The following is a 23980-nucleotide window of genomic DNA, read 5'->3' on the forward strand; positions in this document are numbered from 1 at the left end:
GTCGCAGGGATGTGTGTGGTAGGATGCGATCCTGCAGGTAACTAGGTCCACTGCCATGGAGCGCTTTAAAGATGGTGATCAATACCTTGAAACGCACCCGAAAGGCCACAGGTAGCCAGTGCAGCTCGCGCAGGAGAGGTGTTACGTGGGAGTAACGTGTACTTCCCATAATAACCCGCGCGGCTGCGTTCTGAACTAGCTGCAGTCTCCGGACGCGTCCCAAGGGAAGCCCCATGTAGAGAGCATTGCAGTAGTCCAGGCGAGACGTCACCAGCGCATGAGTGACCGTGCGCAGGGCACTCCGGTCCAGTAGGGGGCGCAATTGGCGCACCAGGCGAACCTGGTGGAACGCCCCCCTTGCCACGGCTGCCACATGGTCCTCCATTGACAGCCGGGCATCAAGGAGGACGCCCAAATTGCGCGCCCGCTCCACAGGGGACAATTGTTCGCCCCCTATGGCCAGCGATGGAGTCAGCTGGCTGAACCGAGGCGCCGGTAACCACAGCCACTCGGTCTTGGAGGGGTTGAGCTTAAGTCTGTTGTCCCCCATCCAGACCCCGACGGCTTCCAAACACCGGGACATCACTTCGACAGCCTCGTTGGGGTGGTTTGGGGTTGAAATATACAGCTGAGTATCATCAGCGTAAAGATGGTACTCAACCCCAAAACCACGGATGATCTCACCCAGCGGCTTCACATATGCGTTGAACAGGAGAGGCGAGAGGACCGACCCCTGTGGCACCCCACAAGTGAGTGGCCTCAGGGACGATCTCTGCCCCCCTGTCAACACACATTGCTTCCGGTCGGAGAGGTAGGAGCCGAACCACCGCAAAACGGTGCCTCCGACTCCCATCCCCTCCAGCCGGCGCAATAGGATACCATGGTCGATGGTATCAAAAGCCGCCGAGAGGTCTAATAGGACCAGGATAGAGGAGCAACCCCTATCTCTGGCCCTCCAGAGATCATCGACCAACGCGACCAAGGCTGTCTCAGTGCTGTGCCCGGGTCGGAAGCCGGACTGGCGTGGGTCTAGATAGTCGGATTCGTCTAGGTGTCGCGGGAGCTGCTGCGCCACCACATTCTCGACAACCTTCGCCAGAAAGGGGAGGTTGGAGACTGGACGATAGTTAGCTAGCTCCATTGGGTCGAGCGCAGGCCTCTTGAGCAAGGGTCTCACCACCGCCTCTTTCAAGGCGGTTGGTAAGTATCCCTCACTCAGTGAGGCGCTCACCAGGCCCAGGAGCCAGCCTCGTGTCACCTCCCAGGCTGCCAGTACCAGCCAGGAGGGGCACGGGTCCGTTAAACAAGTGGTGGGTCGCAGCTGTCCACGCAGCCTGTCCAAATCCTCGGGGGCAACAGAGTCAAACTCCTCCCAGAATGGTCCCTCAAGACTCGCTGTTGGCGGCTCGTCTGGTCCACTGACGGAGGTCCACCCACTCCGGATCTGATCGATTTTGTCCTGAAGATATTCCCCAAACTCCTCTGCTCTACCCTGTAAGGGTGTCTCCCGCGCCCCCTGCGATAAGAGGGAGTGAGTCACCCTAAACAGGGCGGCAGGGCGGTTATCCGCGGACGCAATAAGAGCAGCACAATGTCTACGTTTGGCCGCTCTTATTGCCACAAGGTAAGTCCGCAAATAGGCTCTTACCTGTGTTCGGTCAGATTCGGAGCGCGAGGATCTCCACCTGCTCTCTAGACGTCTCCTGTGGCGCTTCATCACCCTGAGCTCCTCAGTGAACCAAGGAGCCCGGGTGGGTCGATGCCGCAGGAGAGGTCGCAACGGCGCAACCCGGTCCAAGGCCCCAGTCGTCGCCCTATTCCAGGCAGTCACTAGGTCCTCGGAACGGGAGCGGGACAAGGCTACAGGTATTGGCCCAAGCTCCGTCAGGAATCTATCAGATTCCATCAGGTGCCTGGGGCGGTACCAGTTTATAGAGTCTGGTTCCGCCTCCTCGCGGTGGGGGATAGCGCCAGGGAAGTCCAGCCGGAGGGATGAGTGGTCTGACCATGACAGGGGCGTGATAACTAAATCCCCTATTCCCAGATCACTCGTCCACTGTTCAGATACAAAAATGAGGTCCAGTGTGTGGCCCCCTTCGTGAGTGGGGCCCTGCACTAATTGGGTCAGGTCCATGGCCGTCATGGAAGCCATGAACTCCCGAGCCACCTCGGAAGCCGCTCCCGTTGACGGCAAGTTGAAGTCCCCCATGACCAGAAGTCTGGGAGTCTCAACTGCCGTCGCTGAGATTAGCTCGAGGAGCTCGGGCAGGGCTGCTGATGCATAGCGAGGAGCCAAGTATACAATCAGCAAGCCCCACTGCCTCCCTGGGCCCCAACTCACACCAAGGGACTCACACCCGGATATCTGAGGAACAGTGAACTCCCTCGGCTCTAAACATTCCCGCATAACCACCGCCACCCCACCACCCTTACCCAGGGCCCGAGGCTGATGGAATGCTCGAAAACCCGGTGGGCACATTTCCACGAGGGGTAAACCACCTTCGTGGCCCAACCAGGTCTCCGTTATCCCTGCAAGGTCTAGCTCCCCCTCTGAGATCAACTCATTAATGAGGGGGGCCTTGTTGATGACAGACCTTGCGTTGCAAAGCATCAGCCGCAGGCCCTGGCTCTGTAGCACCTGTCCACCTAGGCTGCAGGGGTTGGTACAAGCGACCGGGCGTAACCAGCAGCCACGGTCTCCCAACCGACCTTGGGATCTTATCCTGTCCTCGCATCCCCTCCTCCCCGCGACCGTTGTAATAGAACAACCCTCTGCTATCGTGACCTTTATATTCCCCCCCTCCACCGCATCCCCGTCCTTCCTGGACTCATGACTTTGGTTAGATCCCACGAGGGGAAGCGGTGAATGACAGGAGGGCAGAGATTAGACGCGCCCTTAATGAAGCGGCGTACAGGAGGAACAAGCCAGACGTCGCGACGACACAACGTGCGGTCTCGATAGTCCGAGACCTCCGTTGATTCTTTTACCAGCTGCACGGTCTATATGGACCTAAACCATCCCGGAGAGACGGTGACAGGAAGACAAATCCTTGCTGGTCTCAGGGACACCGCAAAGTCCCTGATCGACCCAAGGGAAGTTCTCCAAGCCGACGGTAAACAGACAGCCCCCAGGCTGACAAAGTTGGAGACAGCTCCGGAAAGAAGGCAGTGAAAGTGAGTCCAGCTAGTGAGATTTTTTTCTTTGAGAATGATTGCCCAAATAATTTTTTTTAAAGATAAATTAGTCCTTTAAGCAAAAGAATAAAGTGGCAAAATTTATCTTTATTGGACTGCCTTAGAAAGTTTTTTTTCTCCCTCTTCTATGTAACAGCGTTTTGTGGATTGAAGTGATTGGAATGCTTCCCATTTCTCCTCTTAAGTGAATGGATTGATTTTTTCTCCTACTCTGTGCTACCTTAATTTTTTGGTTGATCTAAAACTTTTTTTTACTTTAACAATCCTTCCTCTTACTGTTTATTAAATTTTATTAAAGACACTTAGAGATTTTTGTTTTACTTAAGTTTGATACGAATAAGAAAAAGTTGAATCTGCTATTCGGAAGCCAGAACTTGGCTTTTTTCTTTTTTTGAAACAAAGTATCCTTTGCTCTATTTTCTCTGGTTTTGTTGACATTGTAACTAGAGGGTTTGCAGCTTGTCTTTAGAGACTGATAACGACTCAAGGACACAGACTGCTTTCTTGCAGGTGTCTTTCTGGAATATTTTGGACAAGGGAAGTGAAAGAAAAGATAGATCCCTCACTTTTTTGAAAAAACTTAAAGGATCTTATGTTTAAGCAAATTCAAAACAAAAATATTTTAATACATAAAAGAGACATTGAAGGTGAGAGTGGCAGTGGATTTTATTTTATTTTATTTTTTTGGTGGGGAGTAGAATGTATAGGATTTATTTTTATTTTTTTTCAATTTTTCAATTTTATTAACAAACATGTAAAATATGCACACACAAAACTTAGACGTACAACACATTTACACAATGCAATACAAACAGGAGCTTCCTGTTCTTTCTAATAGCAATTATCAATCGATACCGCTCACCTTATATTATTTCCCCTTCTATTGTATTTCATTTGGATTTCACCATTCTTAACTCTCTTATTTTACTCATAACTATTATTTTTGAGTTTTGTTATATTCCTTCATTGATTCTTGTTTCTTTCCTCCATCCACCTATACCATTTATCCCATATCTGATAGAATTCTGATTCTTCTTTTCCCTGAATTTCTTTAGTTAATTTGTCCATTTCAGCACAGTCCATAAACTTTCTTATTATTTCATCTTCGCTTGGAGTTAGTTTGTTTTTCCATTTCTGGGGAAAAGCAATCCTTGCCGCCGTAATTATATGTAGTATTAAGTACTGGATTTCTTTTTTGTATTTCGCAGACATTATTCCTAATTAAAAAAAATCAGGTTTCCATTCTATTTTAACCCCCGTTATTGCCTCCAGCCAATTTTTGATCTTTTTCCAAAAAAATGTAGCCTCCTCACAGGTCCACCATAAATGGTAATATGTTCCGTGTATCGATTCGCATTTCCAACATTTTGGGGAGGTAGTTGTTGAGATTTTAGCTAACCTTGTTGGTGCCAGGTGCCATCTATAAAACATTTTGTACTGGTTTTCCTTGTATGCAACTGATAATGTCATTTTTAAGTTTGTTCCCCAAACTTTTTCCCATTTGTCTAATTCAATATTATAGCCAAAGTTCTGTGCCCATTTTATCATTTGTTCTTTCACAATTTCCTCTTCCATTTTATACTTCAGGAGAAATTTATATATTCTCCCTATCATCTATCTGAGCTTTGAATAATTTTTGAATAATTTTATCCAATTCGTGTGGTTCTGTTTCAATGTCATATAATTTGGTATCTTTATTGTATTTAGCTTTGATTTGAAGGTAAGTTAGCCAGTCAACTTTCATGTTCTGTTCTGGTAATTCTTCAATTGTTTTTAACTTTCCCTGTCTATCAATTAAGTCTCTATATCTATAAAATTTGGATGGGTCGTCCTTTCTGTCAGTGATAGCCAATTCGGAATTTTCACATAGTGGATTTTTTTTTATTTTGAGCCATTTTTGCAATAACGCTCTTCTAATTAAATGATTTTGAAAGTATTTGTGCGCTTTATTTTTATCATCCCATAGGAAAGTATGCCAGCCTGCTTGCAAATCATGGTCTTCCAAGGTCAAAATTCTTTTATTCTTTAGCTCTATCCAGTCCTTCACCCATGTTATTGTTACTGCTGTTGCGTATAGATCCCAATTTGGTAATGCTAAACCTCCCCTCTCCTTGCTGTCTTGCATTGACTTTAGTTTAATCCTCGCTTTTGGTCCCTGCAAAATAAACCTAGCGGTTATTTTGTTTAATTCTTGAAAGAATTTTTTACCCAGATTAATAGGTGCGGCTTGCAACAGGAATAAGATTCTTGGCAAAATATTCATTTTAATTGTCGTTACATGTCCCATGAGTGATAGTTGAATATTTTTCCAATTTTCTAACTTTCTCTTTTCTTCTGGGAAATATGCATTTATATACAGATGAAGAAACCCTAAGTTACCAGGATTTTTTGGGTGGAATTCTAAAGATATTGGAAGGATTTGAGAGGTTTGATAAGAAGTTGAATAGATTATTGTCTGGCTGAATAAAAGATGAAGGGACTGGAGCCTCAAAAATTAAAGAGAGTGAAGATATAGAAGATAAAGACAAGATAACAGATGAACCTAATAATGGAGCACCTATGAGTGAAAGTGGAAAGGAGGAAACATGGAAAAGTGAATCTGATTATTATTATATACTTGATGATCTGGAGCTCTACCCCTCCTGTCAAGATATGGATTTGATGATGGAATTAAGAAGAGAAACAACTTTAGAAAGACATCTGATAATCAAAGACATGTTAATTTTAATACCAGTTCAAGGGCAACAAGACTATATGAGAGATCTTTCAAGCAAAAAAGTGCGGAGAGAAGTTTTTAAAAACTTTATAAAGAAGTTTATAAGAGAATTGACGCAACAACTGGCTAAAGAGATAAGACTGTTTTGTTACTGGAAAGACACAGGCTGATAATGAAGGTTGATAACTCAAAAATAGTTAACCTTTGGTGATTAATAAGTACGATTTCTTAGACACTTTTAGAATGTTTTCTTTAAAATGTTTATTCATTAATTAATAACTCATTATGACAATAATAATGAAATAATAATCTCAATTAGTAAAAATAATTTGGATATATACTGTAAATTGCGACCTGGGGAAAAGATTTATTAATTTCACTAATATATTTTTGTTTAGATTTTATTATAAAGATGTAATTTTTCTTGGGCACTTATAAACTTTACTAACAAACTTTTGTTTAGATTTTATTATAAAGATGAAATTTTTCTTTGGTTGGAGGGGAGGAGATGTGATATAAATGACAAAAACAATTTTTTTTCTTTAGATAACTATAATAACAATAAGGAAATGTTAATGGACAATGTTTAATGATTTTTATATGTCTTGGCATTGGTAAAAGCAATTAGATATAAGCCTTAAATAGTGAGTTGGAAAAAAAAGGGAATATGCTATAAAAGGGTAATTATTGGAGGTTTATAGGAATAGCTAATGAATGCCAGTAGGTGGTTGTGTCTTTAAATACAAATGATTCTAGATAAAAACATGTTTAAATAATTATAGCTAAACGAGAATGATGGTATACTGATGGTAAAATACATAAAGATTTTCGATCTTAAAATGTAAATTAAAAATATGAAGGATGTATAGTAACACACGAAATTTATTTGTAACCAATCGACATGCTTTCTACAAGATGCAATGAAGAATGGTTTTTTTGTGTTTTTGTTTAATTAAAACAATAAAAAAAATTCTGAAAAAAAGAAGAACCGGCGTACATGAGGGCGCAAGGAGAGAGGCTCATTTCGGTGAAGAGAGAGAACCGAAGAGAGAGCCGAAACCTGCCTCTGTAAGGTGTTAAGCACAAGTCCTTTATCTAGTCCCTGTTGCAGGAACTCCAAAACCTGGGGAACCGAAGCCTCCAGGGGCGAAACCTCTTTAGAGAGGCACCATGTGCTGAAAGTCTGCCACGTTGATTCGTAGATTCTATTAGTGGCCGGGCATCGAGAAGCCTGAATAGTTAGGATTACAGTCTCAGAAAGTTTTGCCGCCCTCAAGACTTCCCGCTCAGCCTCCATGCGGTTAGGCGGAGCCAAGATAGGTCGGGATGGTGGATGGATCCCTGGTGATCAGGGGAAGACGCCACTCTGGGCCCATTGAGAGGTTGACTAGGTCCGCGAACCAATAGGGGGCGAGTAAGATGAGTTCGGCCTCTTCCTCTATCATTTTCTGAATGACCCTCTGTATCAGGGAGAAGGGAGGAAAGGCATACAGGAGACCGTGGGGCCACCTGCACCTCAAGGCGTCCGTCCCTTCTGCGCGTGGTGTCGTGTAGCGAGACAGGTACCTGGGCAGCTCATTGTTGGATGCCATTACAAAGAGATCTAGCACCGGGGTCCCGTACCTGGTCGACAGCTGTTTGAAGATGCGAAGGTTGAGGGTCCACTCCACAGGATCGGTTGTTGTGCAGCTCAACCAGTCTGCTCTGGTGTTGTTGGAGCCCGAGATGTGTTCGGCGTGGAGAGAGAGAAGGTTGGTTTCCGCCCAGATCCCTAGGTGAAAGGCAGACTCCATGAGGGAAGCCACTCTCATCCCCCTGGCGGTTGACATGCGGCTTGGCTGTTGTGTTGTCTGTCCAAATTAGTACATGTGTGTTGCGAATTGAAGATTGGAACTGAAGGAGAGCTGGATGGATGCCCCTCAACTCTAGCCAATTCATACTGTGGGAAAGGTCAGAGTCGGACCAGAGACCCTGAGCTATCTGATCCTCCAGGTGAGCGCCCCAACCCGTCAAACTCGCGTCCGTCGTAACTACGAGATGAAGTGGTTCCCTAAAGAGGGAACCCTGAGAGATGGCCGGGGAAATCCACCAGTCCAGAGAGTGAAGGACCTCTGGAGTCAACCTGACTTTCTCTAGGGAACAGCTGCTGTTGGTGTTCTGGAAAGGCAGAAGAAACCACTGGAGGCAGCGGCTGTGAAGCCGCGCCCAAGGGACGATGGAGAAGCAAGAGACCATCTTCCCCAGAGTTGAAACAGCTGGAGAAGAGGGGCCTGCTGTCTCCTCCGTACCTTGGAAGCTAATTCCCTGAGGCTGATCTGTCATTCCCGAGACAGGAAGACCTTCCCCTGAGCGGAGTCGATGAGGGCTCCCAAGTGTACTAGACAAGAGGTGGGAGCAAGGTGGCTTTTCCTCTGATTGATGGAGAATCCCACCTCCTGAAGCACCTGCAAGGTGTCTTGAAGATCCCGCAAGGCTGGGTGCGTGACCTGATGTCATCCAGGTAGCAAAAGATCCGAATGGGTCTGGCACGTAAGTGAGCTGCTACGACTGACAGGAGCTTGGTGAAGATCCTTGGGGCTGATGATAGCCCGAAGGGAAAGGCCCGATAAAATCGGAGGAACTGTCTGTGTTGTTTGTGAATGGGTACGTGGAGGTAAGCCTCCATGAGGTCCACTGATGTTAGAAGATCGTGTTTGTATACTCTCTCTAGAATTGACAGGAGAGAGTGCATTTTGAACCTCCTGTACCTGATGAATCGATTTAAGAATTTGAGATCGAGGATCGCTCTCCAGCCCCCCGAAGACTTCGGCACGATAAAGAGACGAGAGTACAACCCCCGTCCCATCTGGCCTGGAGGCACAGGTTGAATGGCCCAAATGAGGAGCAGATGATGGATGGCCTGCTCTACTAGGAGCCTCTTTTGAGGGTCCCTGGATATGGAGCATGGGACAAAGTGGTTCGGAGGGCTGGAGCGCAAATCCAAGAGAAGGCCGAATCTGATCGTGGACCTGACCCACGTGTCGTTGGTGATGTCGTCCCAACGATCTGCGAAGGTTGACAGACGTCCCCCTATGGGGAGATCCTCCAGGCAGTCACTTCTGCCTCTTGTAGGATCAGTTGGTATTGTCCCTGAATGACTTTCTGGGCTGGAATCTCTGGCTGTTTCTGCCTGATCTGTTGGAAAAGGAGGGGACCTGTCTGGGGGGAGCCTGACATTGTGGATGGGAGCTGGAGGAACTTCCATTCTGACCCCGAAAGGGCTGCCTGCGATAAAAGAATTGACTGCCGCCCTCGTTTCTTAGTGGCCGGCTGCAAAAACTTCCGCTTATCCTTGGACTCTACCAATAGAGGATCCAATGGGGTCCCAAAGAGAAGAGGTGAAGAATAGGGAGAGAAGGCAAGCCTCCCCTTGGCATGGACTTTCGCCTGCCACTGCTTTAGTCAAAGCAGGCGATGGGTGGAGATGGAGGATGCTATGGCTTTGGACGCAAAACGAACCGCGTCCAAGGAAGCATCTGCAGTGTATTCTAGGGCCGCCTTTATTTTGTTAATATCCCTGCGAGCCCTAAAATCCCTGGCCAGGAGCCTCACTTGGAGTTGCCTTAGCCATAAGACAGCAGAGCGACTAAAGAGTGAAGCAGAGGTACTTGCCCTAACAGCCCAAGCTGAGGCCTGGTGACTCTTGACCAGAGTTTGTTCTACTCTCTTGTCTTTGGGGCGAAGAGCCTCCTCAGGAGCTGCTGAGGCTGCGTTGGGAGAAGAAAGGCCAATTATAGGTAAGTCGATAGAAGGTACCTCTAAAGCCTTGGTGAGTTCTGGTCCCACGTTATACAGGCGCTTGTCCAAGGTATTGGGGAGGGGACCTGTACCTGGTGATGCCCATTGGTTCTGGGCCACGTCTATGAAGAGTCTGGGAGACAGAATCACCTCCTTTTCCACCTTAGGCTGGATGAAGAGGGGGTAAGTAGTGTCCACCTTGTCCGCTTCTGTTCCTTGAGGTGCTTTAGGGGAAGGGATGCCAGCGATTCTCTTGAACTTAAAGAGGAGAGAGCGAAAGACAGCAGGTTTGAACAAACCGACAAATGCAGGTGGGTCAGGAGGAAGACCCTCGTCTTCCGAGAGATCGGAATCTCTTGCCGGACATTCCTCTTCGCCAAAAACCGAAGGGTGACTGGATGTGCCCAGAAGCTCCTGCGATGAAGAAGCCGAGAGATCACCATCCCTGCGTCTGGAACCAGAGGAAGAAGCAGACCTGCGTAGAGTAGAGTGGTTAGAAGACCTATGTTTAAGGGCAGCTGCTATGCCACGTTCAATGGCCTCAGATATCATGTCTTCCATGCCAGGTGAGTAAGAGCGGCGGCGGCGGGAAGGAGGGGAAATTTCCTCCTGGTAGAGGGGCTCCTCATCTGGAGTGATGCTCCTGCCACCCTCAGATTCGTCCCCACTGCAGGCAAGATCGCTTGGGCCCCTGGCATCCTCAGGTTGAATGATGGATGCAGCAAGGGAGAGGTCATCCTCCGAATCAGAGGATAGGTCAGGAGGAAGACTAGGCTGAGTAGGCCTCTGGGCCTGAAATAGATGGGGTTCAGTGTGGTTGGTCTTGGCCTTGCTGGGAGGAACCTGGATGGCACTGTCCTTTGCCTGTGGCTTGGCTGCACCCCTATGGGACTCCCTGGGGGCCTTGGGAGAGGGCTCCATGAGGGAGGCTTCTGGGGCAGGCCTGCGTCTGTAGGTCCCAGAAGAAGGGGTCTCGTTGGTGGGTAGAGGCACCTGTGGCTCAGGGGCAGGAGATGAGGTCATGGTCTGTACTCACAACTCCCTGAAGTGCCCAAAATAGCCACCGCAGATCTTCGCACCAAAACAAAATGGCCACTGAGGCTTCAGAGCCTATGGGCCAGGCGCCACGAGGTAGCCAAGGCCGCAGAACGAGGGAGGATGTCGAAGGCCCTGAAGAGAGGCTGAGGAGAGCAGCAGCGGCGATCCGGTGGAGGCAGGAGCGCTGAGGGGCGGCAGCGGTGGTGCTTCCTGGCAGCGTTGGCGGCTGCTGCTGGTTCTTTTGTGGCTGCTGGCAGCTTTGGCGGCTGCTGGCAGCTTTGGCGTCGCGTGGAGGCAGCTGTGGGCTTGGCGGCACGAGGGAAAGGCCCGGAAGCCAGCAGAGGTGGCAGTGCTGAGCGGAGCCTCCAACGGCCGTTGCTGGGAGGCGCTGCTTGCAGGAGAGCCTCTGAATTGCCGGTAAGCTCAGAAGGCAGAAGCCTCGAAGAAGCCCTGGTGAGTCTGTCCAAGAAGCCCGGGGCTAATTGAGAGACTTAGCTCTGAGGAGCTATCCACTAATTCTTCCCAGTTTGGATGTAATTTAGGTGAAATTTAGAAAAATATCCAATTAAAAGTAATTATATCTACGAAAGTTGAGGAGAAAGCAGTTAGCACAGCCAGTTCGGATAGAACTGAGTCTAAAAAAGTGGGAGGACCCTGGAGAATCAAAATATTGTAATTCTCAAGCTTCTTCTAACCTTGTATTCAAAGCAGGAGACACAGAGGTAGAGTAAATCAAGTAGACGGTTCACATGGAAAGCTGAGAGGTCAGCCAGCCAACGATGTAGCAAAGCCCCATCAGCATTCTTCAGTACCCACAGAAGACAAACCAGCAGATTGCGACTTGCCTCAGCAGACAACATGCTGTACTGGCGGGGAGGCTGCAGACAAAAAAAAAAAAAAGCCCAGCAAACAGTTCATGAACAAACTCTAAACATGATAGGATTTCATTGATCTAATCTATTCTAATTGGAAGAAGTGCTACCATCCAAAGGAGGGGGGAACAGAAAACTCCTGGCTGGAACCTGAAGTATACTGCCAGTCACAACCAAAAAGAATAGACTAGCTTGCGTGAACTAACATGGTACCTGGCAGCTTCTTATCTCTTCTACAGCTTTTAGATGCCATCCAGAATAAATGACCCGCAATGCCTTTTTTTTGCTTATAATGCTTTTTCTGAAGCTTGGTTCAAGTTTGCTCAAGATACTGTTTTTATCAAAGGATATGCACAGTAAGATGTATTCTCAGGGGCCGCTCCCTAGCTTGGCATTTGAGAGCCTTTTATTCTGGGTTGTCCCATAATATTCAGCCTGTGCAGGTGAGTATGAGAAGGCTGCTGAGAGGGCATGTTGCTATCTGTCTGTTGGATTTTTTCCTGAGACCTGTGGATATAAAGAGTCCTTGTGTGGTTGGATTCAAGGCACTGGAGAGGTACAAATCTGAGATGCACATGGTCTCATCTCTGAGAGAAAATTTCCTCAAAGGTGGAAATTGTGACGCTTCAAATCCAGATGTGCAGGAATTCTCCACCCTCTTAAACCTGGATTCTGTTCTACTGTATGCTCCCATTTCCCAAGATCAATAGACACTCACCACTGATGGCATTTGGAAGACCGTAGGCCGATGGATATGAGGCAAAGGAGAGCCCGCAATGGCCATGGCAACTGACTGGTTAATGGTGCTGCCATCTCCATCTCCATCATCAACCATCACAGAAGCAAGCCGCCCTCTCTGGAGGTGGTTCTCTGTAAAACAGAATTGACTCGTGTTTGAGTGATAGAAGGAAAAATATTTTTTTCCACCCAATCAGCCACTTTAATTGGGTTCCATCTATGAAAACAAAACAGAAACAAAACTTTATTTATTTATTTATTTATTTATTTATTTATTTATTTATTTATTTATTTATTTATTTATTTATTTATTTATTTATTTATTTATTTATTTATTTATTTATTAGCTCTTATAGACCGCCCCCTCTCCCGAAAGGGACTCGGGGCGGTGTACAGTCCGTATCAAAAATACAACAAATTAAAATTATTAAATAAATAGATACATATATACGTATATATGAGGAGGATAAAAAATATGCCAAACTGTACGGCTAAGTAAATAAAGCAGAATATACAATATTAAAATCCCAATATCCTGTAAGATTAAGTTTAAAAGAGACAATCCCTCTAAAAACCAATAAAAATGTGTATGCCAGGAGGTAGACGTTGTAATTATGCCAAACCAGCCAGTCGGAACAGGTGAGTCTTCAGTTTCTGACGGAAGGAGCGGAGGTCAGTAGTGGTTCTAATGTCGGGGGGGAGGTCATTCCAGAGGGTTGGGCCCATCACAGAGAAGGCCCTACTCCTCGGTGTCGCCCGTTGGCATTGCCTAGTGGACGGCACCAGGAGAAGCCCCTCTCTGTGAGAGCGAATTGGCCGCAGGGATGTGTGTGGGAGGATGCGATCCCGCAGGGTTTAGATACCGAAAGCAGCTAACAAAAATTAACAAATCATCTGCTGATTTAAATATTGTAAAAACACAATGAAATTGTACACCAAAATTAAGTAAAGGCCAAACATTGTTGTTAGAACAATAAATTGGTGTTTGGAAGAAAAGGTACTGATATAACCAAGCCTGGGACTGCTAGAATCTGGATGAAAGCAAACTCAATAACCAACAAGTTCTACAATGCTGACCAAGTAAACCCAGGCAAGCAAATTCAACATTTTCTTTATTGATTTGTTTTATTTATAAGGCTGCTCAATTGACAAATGACTCAAGAAACCGTGCAAAAAGTATAATATCCCACTATGGCAAGTTAAAATAATTAAATCTCAAATGCACACGTACGTACATAAATTGCCATGGCCGATACGTAGAAACAGGTTTTTTAAAAGCTTCTTAAGGTCAGCAGTCATATCCATCTCAGGAGAAATACTATTCCAAAGGACAAATGTAGGGACAATCCAGGTTTTGCCAGTGTGAGTGCCATGCAAGGACTTCAGTTCCCAACATTCTGAAGCCAATAGGGCCATTACAGAATTCTTGGAGTCGAAAATCATGGGTGAGAACAGAGGAAGCACATCCAGGCAATCCCAAGAGACCTCAACTTGTTTTCAACTATAGGGTTTAAGCAGGGCAGATCTATATTTCATTCCCCAAGCTCAAATATCTGAGTTCACCCAATCCTAAAGCCTAATGATCAGGTTCCACAATCAAGCCATGAGATTCCTAGAACAAGCCCCAGAACTTGTTACGTTCTTTAAGCTCTAATATTCTTCAGCTTCCTTTCCAAATCTTCCTTCCTTTGTAATATTCTTGTTTGCTATTTCACTAGTCTCTTGCTCCATTTCTCAGTGGTCATTCCTTCAATAATACTGGCTTTAATTCTGCTTAAGCTATTGTATTCTTCACAAAATAAATCTGGCATAGGATGCACAGTTACCATGTTTCCCTGAAAATAAGACCCAGTCTTATTTATTTTTTGGCTCCAAAAGACGCATTAGGGCTTATTTTAGGGGAAAACAGTATCAGGGTGTTGGTGAGGGATTAGCCCCCACCACCCCTGCTCAGCCCAGCCAGGTACCCCACCCTTGGTGCACGCACAAAAGGTGGAGAGCACATGGGGGCCGACTCTGTCCTGCATCAACTTCAGCCCGCTGGCCACTTGTCTGGCGCACTCTGGGGCTGAACAGCTCATGCAGCGCAGGTGAACCTGAGCGCTGTGACTGCTGGGCTGGCCCTCCAAACAGCAGGTAGAGGCAGAGGCACAGAAGGGGAGGCACATGATGGGCCTCCCAGATGCACCATGCAGCTGGCTGCCCACTCTGTCCCATTGTCTGTCTTTGCTTGCCCATGATGGGACCGGTAGCCACGCAGCATGTCCGGATCATGTGCCCCCCTCGTGCGCCTCTGCCTCCACTGACTGCTTGGAGGGCCAGGCAGTCACAGTGCTTGGATTCCCCTGTGATGCGCGGGCTGTGCAGACCCAGAGTGCACTGGCCAAGGGGTCGGTGGGTTAGGGCTGCTGCCGGATATCGTCGGCCCTCGCACAATTGCTGCCTCCTGTGCTGGCCACGCTCCCTCAAGGGCTAACAATCTTAACTGGGGCTTATTTTGGGGTAGGGCTTATATTACGAACATCATGCTAGGGCTTATTTTTTGTTTGGGTCTTATTTGGGGGGAAACACCGTATTCATCTCCAGTTTGTTTTCTGAGGTAACTGAAATTTTAATAGGTTTTATAATGAAAAATTGATCACTGTTTTTAAAAAAGCCAGTCTATTGTATTTGCTCAATAGATTTTATAGTTGTTTATGCGACAAACAGAGTTTCTGTTACCATCAGTGAAAAAAACATTATTTAGTGACAGCGGAAATTACAAATACATGCATTAATTAAGAAAAAGAGGGAAGGAAGGAAGGAAGATGGATGTAGCCATTTATGTGAAATGATCATGTCCCTATTTTAATGTCTGGCAAATCATAATGTATTAACAGGTTTGATTTTAATTTTACACATTGCTTTCCATGTATCAAAAAGATCCTTTAATACAAAGAAATGAACAATACAGAAAAAATATAAAATATATTATTAATGCTGACATTTATCATCTGTATGTTAGAATCAATGACATCAATTTGTACCTATCACCAATGATTTAACTGAAAAATCAGAACAAACATCAGAAACAGAAGATTTGAAAAAAAAAGAAGCTATAACAGATTGTCAAAGAGATTACAAGCAGAATATAATATAAAGAAAGTCTGTGATTTTAATCTTTGAAATATAATGGCTATAAAAGTAGCAGCTTTAAACTATTTGGTTAGATGTAGAAAGCAAAGCTATCAAAAAGTCAACTTGGTCTGGCTTTTTTGTAATGATCATTATAACAAAATGGCTGAACAAATCAGGGAGTAAAGGTGTATATCACTAGTTGTAAATATAAAGCATTCCTGTTTAGAAGGAGAACAACTTCTTCCACACATTTTGACTCTGATATACCAGGACAGGGGGACCTCATTGGTCAGCTGATTCTCTATAAATTTTGTTCACTGCTTTATAGTAAAAGACCAAGAATATATGAATCACATGATTATAAAATTATTAAAAACCAACATTACAAAAAATAAAACATCAATGCTAATCAATTCTGTTTGAAATTACAGGCAATTTAACAAAATTGAGAAACATTTAGATTAAGTCATTCTGATTTTATGACAAGTCCAAAGATAACAAATGTTAGTGCTCCAGAAAATTAACTATTTAGGGAATCATATAAAGAGTATGGATTTCTTTTTAGAAAACACTATATGTTTCAAAAGGTCTGCATGGATGGAGCTGATTTTCATATGGAATTTTCTACTGCTTCTCTGTTGGTAACACATTAAAATGCACCAACAACATAGTTTTTTTGATATTTCAATTTGACTTAATAATCTGGCTGTAGTGAAGCTAATATACTAACTACTTAAAGACCTGAGGACAGCAGACTTGCCACTGGCAACAATGGTCTAGAAAAGTAGTCTCCTTTGGCAGAGTCTGCACACACTTGCAGTTTCATGGGTTACTATCCACCCCTCACTCCTGGCCTTACCTGTAAAGTCATAGAGCTGTGGTAGAGCATCCATGATGATGCCAATCAGAGGCAAATAGAGCTGAGCGACTTGGGCTCGCACAGTAGGGTCCCTGTAGCGGATATCAGAGTCATGACTGCACAGCAGGTTGTGCAGAGTACAGATGGCTTTCTTGTGGAGGAAGAATGCCCTGATAGAGGGAGGGAAAGATTTTTAGAACAGAAACATAAAATACTGCTATTTATTTCACTCCTCCATGGACAGAGGAAAATGCTGGTCATTGTCCATAGGGTAATAAAGAAGCATCCAAGACCTTCCCTCATTCTAGAAGGCCAATTGCCATAAGGAAGTAATAAAAAAAAAATATTCACAGACCTGCAGCACCAGGCTGACCCTTTCTGGAGTAGGAAGCTAAGCAGTGTCAGGCCTGGATCAATTGTGAATAGAAAACTATCAAGGAAAGCCAGGCTACAGTCAGGTTCAGAAATCAAAACCACTTCCATAAGGTTGCCCCAAAAACTGCATGGCTGGGGTCACACACAATTCAGAAGATTTTAATGGGAATGGCCTCCTGCACATATACAAGGAATGGCTCTTTCAGTATTACTTCACTAATGTCATAACAAGTTGCTGGCTAAATGTAAGCTCAATTCAAGTAAGCTGCAGTTTCTGGTCTGGATAATATTTATTTATTTATTTTATTTTCCAGGATTTATAGACCGCCCCCTCTCCCCGAAGGGACTCATCTGTAAGGCTCTAGTTTGTATCTGGACAGTCCTAATCTCAGATCATAAGTAGCCTCTCTGGCAGGAAATCTGTCATAAGCGGTGAGCAGAAGGTAAAAGGAGACAAAAGCTTGTTTTCTATTTCAATGTCTCTTTTCTGCGATTTGTTTTATTCAGTGATGCACTGTCTCAGACGGAACTTTGACATTTGCAGGAAAAGATAAAACACACACATTTCACTATCCCAAAGGTGCTTTTTCAAGACAACAACTGGACTTTCTGTTTTTTCTTTGAAGACATTTCACTTCTCATCCAAGAATCTTCTTCAGCTCATTTCACTGCAAATTCTCTCCTTGACCAAAGATGGATAGTCTTTTAGTGGCCCTGGGTTACACTTAAGAAGGAGGGCAAAATGAAGAATCCAGGTAGGCAGGGCATCGGGGTTTTCTGTTATCTGCCTTGATGGTTTCAGAGGAGGGGTTTTCTCAACCTTGGCAATTTTAAGATGCATGAATTTTCAACCCACAGAATTTCCTAATTAGCATGCTGGTAATTGTAGTCCACACACATTAAAATTAACGAAGTTCAAACACTGAAGCTGAAGAAGCTTCTTGGATAAGAAGCAAAATGTCTTCAAAGAAAAAACAGAATGTCAAGTTGCTTCTTGAAAAAGCACCTTTGGGACAACCATGACCTGGATGACTGAGACTCTCCATAAACAAAGTTAAGACACATTGTTTTACACTAATTTCTAGTTTGAAGGAGCGGAAGATAATAAATCCCATTTTTGGCCACGGTGGTCAGGGAATGGAGGAGGACAAATGCACCATAAGGTTTCTGTTTCCCCACTAGCTCATACCTACCCCTCTGCATCAGGTTCCAGGATGAGTGCCAGCTCCATCAACACCAAGCCTGCCAGGAAGTGCTGTTGGCGAAAAGCTATAGAGAGCTCAAACATGCTGGCCACTCGCTGGTCCTGTGTGTGGCTGGAGAATGCTGAACTCTGCACAAAGAGGAGGTCCCGATGAAAAACCAGGTAAAACTACACCTTGAGTAATTTCTGTTATCATGAATGCAAAGCAAAGGGTGCAATCCAAGCCACCCCTTTGCAGCAGTTATTACCTATGACTTCAGTCTGAACGTCTCAGGGACTCCCCACCTCCCTTTAGAGATCATTTGCAATATTGAGTGGGATGTAGAGGGAAACAGAGAGAGGAGGTGGAAGGCTGCAGCAGTGTCAGTAAACAAGAACAGATAACTCAGTAGTATACATTCCCCAATAGTGGAAAATGCTTCTTTTCCATCATATGAGAATAACGTTCTTTTCCCAGGAAAGAAAATCCTGCTGTCACTTCATGTCACTGTTTGTCTTATCCATAGCAATTCTGTTAATTTCTGTCCTTAGCCTGCTCCTTACTTGCCTTTTTTATACACTATTACTTTATATCTTGCTTTTTCTCTAAGGGATGCAGGTATTATAACATATCCCATTTTTATATATTTCCCAAAGGCCTATTTTTCTGGCAAATTTTCCCTGAGCCACTAGTCTTTTCCACCATCACTCCTTGCCTCACTATTATTTTAAGCAGTGGAAAAATTCACAGATTCATCCAAATCCTAAAACCTGGCAGCTAACTGAAACCTCCGTAATCAGAGTGGCAACTTCTCAATGAGACTTCTGATGAGAGTACTGAAGGGGAGAACCTGATTTTCAACAATAAACTCTTGTCTCTCATCCTTTTTATTTCATGCTGTTCTACCTACCTGGGAAGTTGCTGATGAGATGGAGGGAGAAGGGGAAGCAGGAGGGGAGAGGCCACTGCAGGGAAGATTTAGGGTGACATAATGTTCATGGCTGCAGACGATACGGATCAAGTCCATCCTGAGCGCAATGAGGGCATTGGGGTTTTGTGTGGTCAATAGCCAGTTATTGATCTGGAGAAGTAGGAAAAAAAACCTTGAATTATCCTAGCCTTAATGTAGCGATGCAGCTCCATCTTCTGGGCTCAGAAAAACATTATCCCAGCCATCCATACAGTATTCAAGAGTTTTTCCATTAAATTAGAAGCTCAAAAATATGTAATGGACAGGCCTATCTCTATCTCCAGGTGCATCCATAAACGGCAAGTAAACAAACTTTTCTGCAAGATGTAAAAAGTCTGAATTAGGTTTGCGGAATGAGAAGGAACACAGAATGAGATCCCAAATATTCTGTGCAAAAATGGTACCACTTCACAATTGGGTAATTTCACAACTATTTTAAAAAAAATGAAGTTAGGACAATTGAATGAAGTAAACAAGTGCACAGCAAAACGAGATAGGCACAGTTGGACTTTATACTGGATTCTTAAAGATAAATTGCTGAAGGATTCTTCTTCTACAGCACCATGAAGATCTCCTATTAGTATCAGCAGCCTTAGAAAACTCAAAAGTAATGGGAAAAGAGACCAGATGAAGATGGTTGGGCAGCATATAGGTATCACAAACATGAACTTAGAAGAACTCAAAAAAGCAATTTTGGTGAAAGGACTTCTACCTGATCATGAATACACAAATAAGCAACAGCATGACTGAACATCAGCAGCCATTCATAGTAAAACTGTTGAACTATTAATGTTCTATTCCAAGCTTCCTGGTTATTGCCCTTCTCCCTGTTTTAGTAGTCAATTCCATTTCTCCACATACCATATTTTTTGTATTATAAGAGGCACCTTTTTACCTTAAAAAAGAGGCTGAAAATCTGGATGCGTCTTATCTACTGAATACAGCATTTTTTTGCCTCCCGAAGCCCCGCCCCTTCACCAAAATGGCCACGCAGAGCCTGTAGAAGGCTTTCAGACCGCTCCTAGGGGCTGGGAAGGGCAGAAATGAGTGAAAAAAGGGGCGTTGTTTGCTCAATTCCCCCCCCCCAACCCCCAGGAGTACTCTATAAGCCTCCTAAAGGCTATGCATGCAATTTTTTTGACCAAAAACGGGCCTGTTTTGGCAAAAAATGGGCCATTTTTTGCTTGTTTTGGGGAGGGGCACCCCCCAGGAGCACGCTGCAAGCCCCCTAAAGACTATTCATGCCTTTTTTGGGGGGGGAAAACGGGCCCATTTTCGTGAAAAACGGGCTATTTTGGGGAGGTTTGCAGAGTGCAAACCCCCACCCCCTTTATTTGCCTCTTCAAAACCTTGGTGCGTCTTATACTCTGAAAAATACGGTAAGTATCTCCTGGAATCCCTATTACTTCTTTACGTATGTAAGGAATGGGGAAAGGAAAAAGAATTAGGGTCAGGAGGCACCAAATTTAATATTGTGTATTAATCTTACTGCCTGAGAATGACCATTGTCTTACCTGAAGGGTCCTTTTCAGGGCGCTGCAACGGAGAGTCCAAAGAAGGGTTAAACACAGCCAATCTGCCCAGAACTGAATTGAAACTTTAAGCCACGCCTCTGGTGCCGACTCTCCCCAGATTTATTCAATGAAGACGTGGAACAGTTGCGCGCTGAAACTTCAACTGGAAGTCTAATATGGAACAAGTCAAAAATAGTCCAACAACAATAACAGAAACAACAAACAACACTGTGACTTCACAAACACCAGCGGAGAATAGACCCCAGGGCGGGGTGGACTCTCCGTTGCAGCGCCCTGAAAAGGACCCTTCAGGTAAGACAATGGTCATTTTCCAGGGCGCTGCTCTGGAGAGTCCAAAGAAGGGTTAAACACAGCCAATCTGCCCAGAACTGAATTGAAACTTTAAGCCACGCCTCTGGTGCCGACTCTCCCCAGATTTATTCAATGAAGACGTGGAACAGTTGCGCGCTGAAACTTCAACTGGAAGTCTAATATGGAACAAGTCAAAAATAGTCCAACAACAATAACAGAAACAACAAACAACACTGTGACTTCACAAACACCAGCGGAGAATAGACCCCAGGGCGGGGTGGACTCTCCGTTGCAGCGCCCTGAAAAGGACCCTTCAGGTAAGACAATGGTCATTTTCCAGGGCGCTGCTCTGGAGAGTCCAAAGAAGGGACATGCCCAAGCTAACTGTCACTAGGGCGGGAAGGCTCAGCCATCAGGGTCGCTCCGCTGGTATGGATGCCCTGAAGAACACGCCTCCCAAAGGTCCCTTCCGCTGATGCAAAACTGTCCAGTTTGTAATTTCGGACAAATGGAGACAGAGAAGTCCAGGTGGCCGCCTTGCAGATCTCTTCAATCGGTGCCTGTGTAGACCAGGCAGCTGTGGTGGCGGCGCTTCTAGTCGAATGTGCTGTGATATTGCGAGGCACAGGAACGGACTGTAAAACGTGGGCAAGCGCAATGCAGGCTCGCAGCCATCCGCCGATGGTAGATGAAGAGACCTTCTTGCCTTGAGAAGCTGGTTGAAAGGAGACGAATAGAGATTCGGATTTCCGAAAACTGGCTGTGCGCTTGATGTATCTGCGAATAGTCCTGCGCACATCCAGCATGTGCCAGTGCTTTTCCCTCGGGTGCCGAGGATGCGGACAAAAATCCGGAAGGACCACCTCCTGCACCCGATGAAACCCGGAATTGACCTTCGGACTGAAGGAAGGGTCCAGCCTCAGGATTACTCTGTCGTTACGAATGAGACACAAGTCCTCTCTGACTGACAGGCAGCCAGTTCCGATATGCGATGAGCAGACGTGATAGCGACCAGAAAAACCGTCTTGAATGTGAGGTGTCTGAGACTGGCCGTCTTAATGGGCTCAAACGGGGGCCCGATGAGGGACCGCACACTACATTGAGATCCCAAGATGGGTATCTGTGGACCACTGGGGGTCTCAGGTTGGTCGCTCCCCTGAGGAAACTGCGGATGGTCGGATTCCGGCCAAGAGGTGCGTAGCCCTCAACTGAGAGGATGGTTGACAGGGCTGCCGCCTGGCGCCTCAGGGTGTTAGGTGCCAGGCCCTTGTCCAAACCTTCCTGCAGGAAGTCCAGGATGACAGGAACCGAAGCAAGGGGCGCAGACGTACCATGAGCCGTGCACCAGCTGGCGAAGGATTTCCAAGTGGCGTCGTAGATGCGCGTCGTGGACTGCCGTCGTGACGCTTGGATGGTGCCAATCACCTTGTCTGACAACTTGCCTCTGCTTAGGAGATCCCTCTCAAGTGCCAGACGGCCAGCTGCAGCCACTGGGGTTCTGGATGTTGAAGGGCCCCCTGGCTGAGAGAGATGTCCTGTGGAGGAATCCGCCACGGTGGTGTGATCGAAAGACTCACCAAGTCTGCAAACCAGGTTCTCCTGGGCCAGTACGGTGCTACCAGCAGCACCTCCGCCTCCTCTGCTAGGATCTTCCTGATAACTCTGGGAAGAAGAGGTAGCGGGGGAAAAGCGTAAAGCAGACCTTTCGGCCACGGGCCGTGCAGCGCGTTGACTCCTTCCGCCCTCGGGTCGTGGAACCTTGTGAAGAACCGCGGAAGATGCGCGTTGGCCGCGGTGGCGAACAGGTCCACCAGCGGGAGGCCGAACCTCTGGGACAGTTGCTGGAACAGCAGCGGATGTAGACGCCACTCCGAGTGGTCGACTGTGGATCTGCTCAGCCAGTCCGCCTGGGTGTTGCTCGTGCCCGAGATGTGCTCCGCCTGAAGAGAAAGGAGATACCTCTCCGCCCATCGACCCAAGAGCTCCGCCTCCTTCATCAGGGATCTGGAGCTCGTTCCCCCCTATCGATTGATGTGCGCCTTGGTGGCGACATTGTCTGTCATGATGCGCACGTGGTGGCCCTGAACAGTGCTCTGGAAGCGCTTCAGCGCAAGCCTGACTGCCCTCAGCTCCAGCCAGTTGATGCTGTGAGCGGCTTCGGAAGGGGACCACCTGCCCTGTGCGAGCTGGTTGTGGCAGTGGGCCCCCCAACCGAACAGGCTGGCATCCGTTGTGATGGTGAGCCTGACTGGCTCCTTGAATGGCGACCCCTTTAACAGGGCCGGAGACAACCACCACTTAGAGAGCGACGTACCTCTGCTGGAACTGGAATCAGTCTTGTTGAGCTGCTTTCGTTTGTTCTTTGATATGGAAGCAGGAGCCACTGAAGGGGACGGGAGTGAAGTCTCGCCCAAGGCACGATTGACAGGCACGAGATCATCTTACCGAGGAGCTGTGAGAGCTGAACCACCTTGACTAGACGTGACTGCTGCACCTGAACGACCATCTCCCGAAGGCTGGCCACCCTTTCCGGGGACAGGGATACCGTGCCCGAGGTGGTGTCGATGACGGCCCCTAGATGCTTCAGTCTGGTCGTGGGAACGAGATGACTTTTTTCCAGGTTGATGGTGAACCCGTGGTCCCGGAGGTAATGGAGGCCCGCGTAAGAGAACCTCAGGAACTTGCGGTGGGCTTTGCGGATAGGGATGTGGAGGTAGGCCTCTTTGAGGTCTATGGACGTTAGTATATCGCCTGGCCTGATGCCCCCAAGATGGACTGGAGGGACTGCATCTTGAACCTGCGATATGTCACGTGGTGATTGAACCTCTTTAGATCTAATATCCCCCTCCACCCTCCTGAGTTTTTGGGGACCAGAAACAGGATGGAGTAAAACCCTCTTCCTTCCTGGCCTGCTGGGACAGGTTCTATGGCCCTGATCTCCTTGAGGTGCCTTATCTCCTGTTCCATGAGGGATCTTTTGACTAACCCTGAGGGAACTGGACACCGGATGAAGTGGCGGGGAGGGGGGGACCAGAATTCTAAAGTGAGACCCATGCGGACCGTTTGAAGAACCCACTGGTCTGACGTGGTCTGCTCCCATTTGGTGTGGAACAACTGCAACCGCCCTCCTATGGGAGCTGACCTGTGATGGTCATTTATACCTCCTAAAGGGTCGGGAGCCGGAGCCCCCCTGAAATGGCCGCTTGGAGAAGGGCTGCTGGCGACCTCTGTCTCGAAAGGACTGACGGTCCTGAGACCGCTCACCCTGCTGGGGATACGCCCGATGATAGGGGGCGGAGCTGGTGGAGGGCTC

At 46.5% G+C, this 23980-nt stretch overlaps 1 protein-coding gene across 5 annotated transcripts in view; it reads right to left on the bottom strand.

The window, feature by feature from the left end:
* Positions 1 to 23980, bottom strand: part of LOC309396543 (dedicator of cytokinesis protein 7-like) — a 200775-nt gene that overhangs the window by 50145 nt on the left and 126650 nt on the right. For all 5 annotated transcript variants that reach the window (XM_081961712.1, XM_081961710.1, XM_081961714.1 and 2 more), the window contains 5 exons: positions 18782 to 18952; positions 17881 to 18020; positions 16313 to 16482; positions 12317 to 12468; positions 11422 to 11604 (listed from right to left, as the gene is read on the bottom strand). In XM_081961712.1, the coding sequence (XP_081817838.1) occupies positions 11422 to 11604; positions 12317 to 12468; positions 16313 to 16482; positions 17881 to 18020; positions 18782 to 18952 (816 nt within the window). The remainder of the gene's footprint in view (positions 1 to 11421; positions 11605 to 12316; positions 12469 to 16312; positions 16483 to 17880; positions 18021 to 18781; positions 18953 to 23980) is intronic.

This window comes from Natrix helvetica (genome assembly GCF_964273705.1).
Source record: "Natrix helvetica genome assembly, chromosome: 1".
NCBI classification, from domain to species: Eukaryota; Metazoa; Chordata; class Lepidosauria; order Squamata; family Natricidae; genus Natrix; species Natrix helvetica.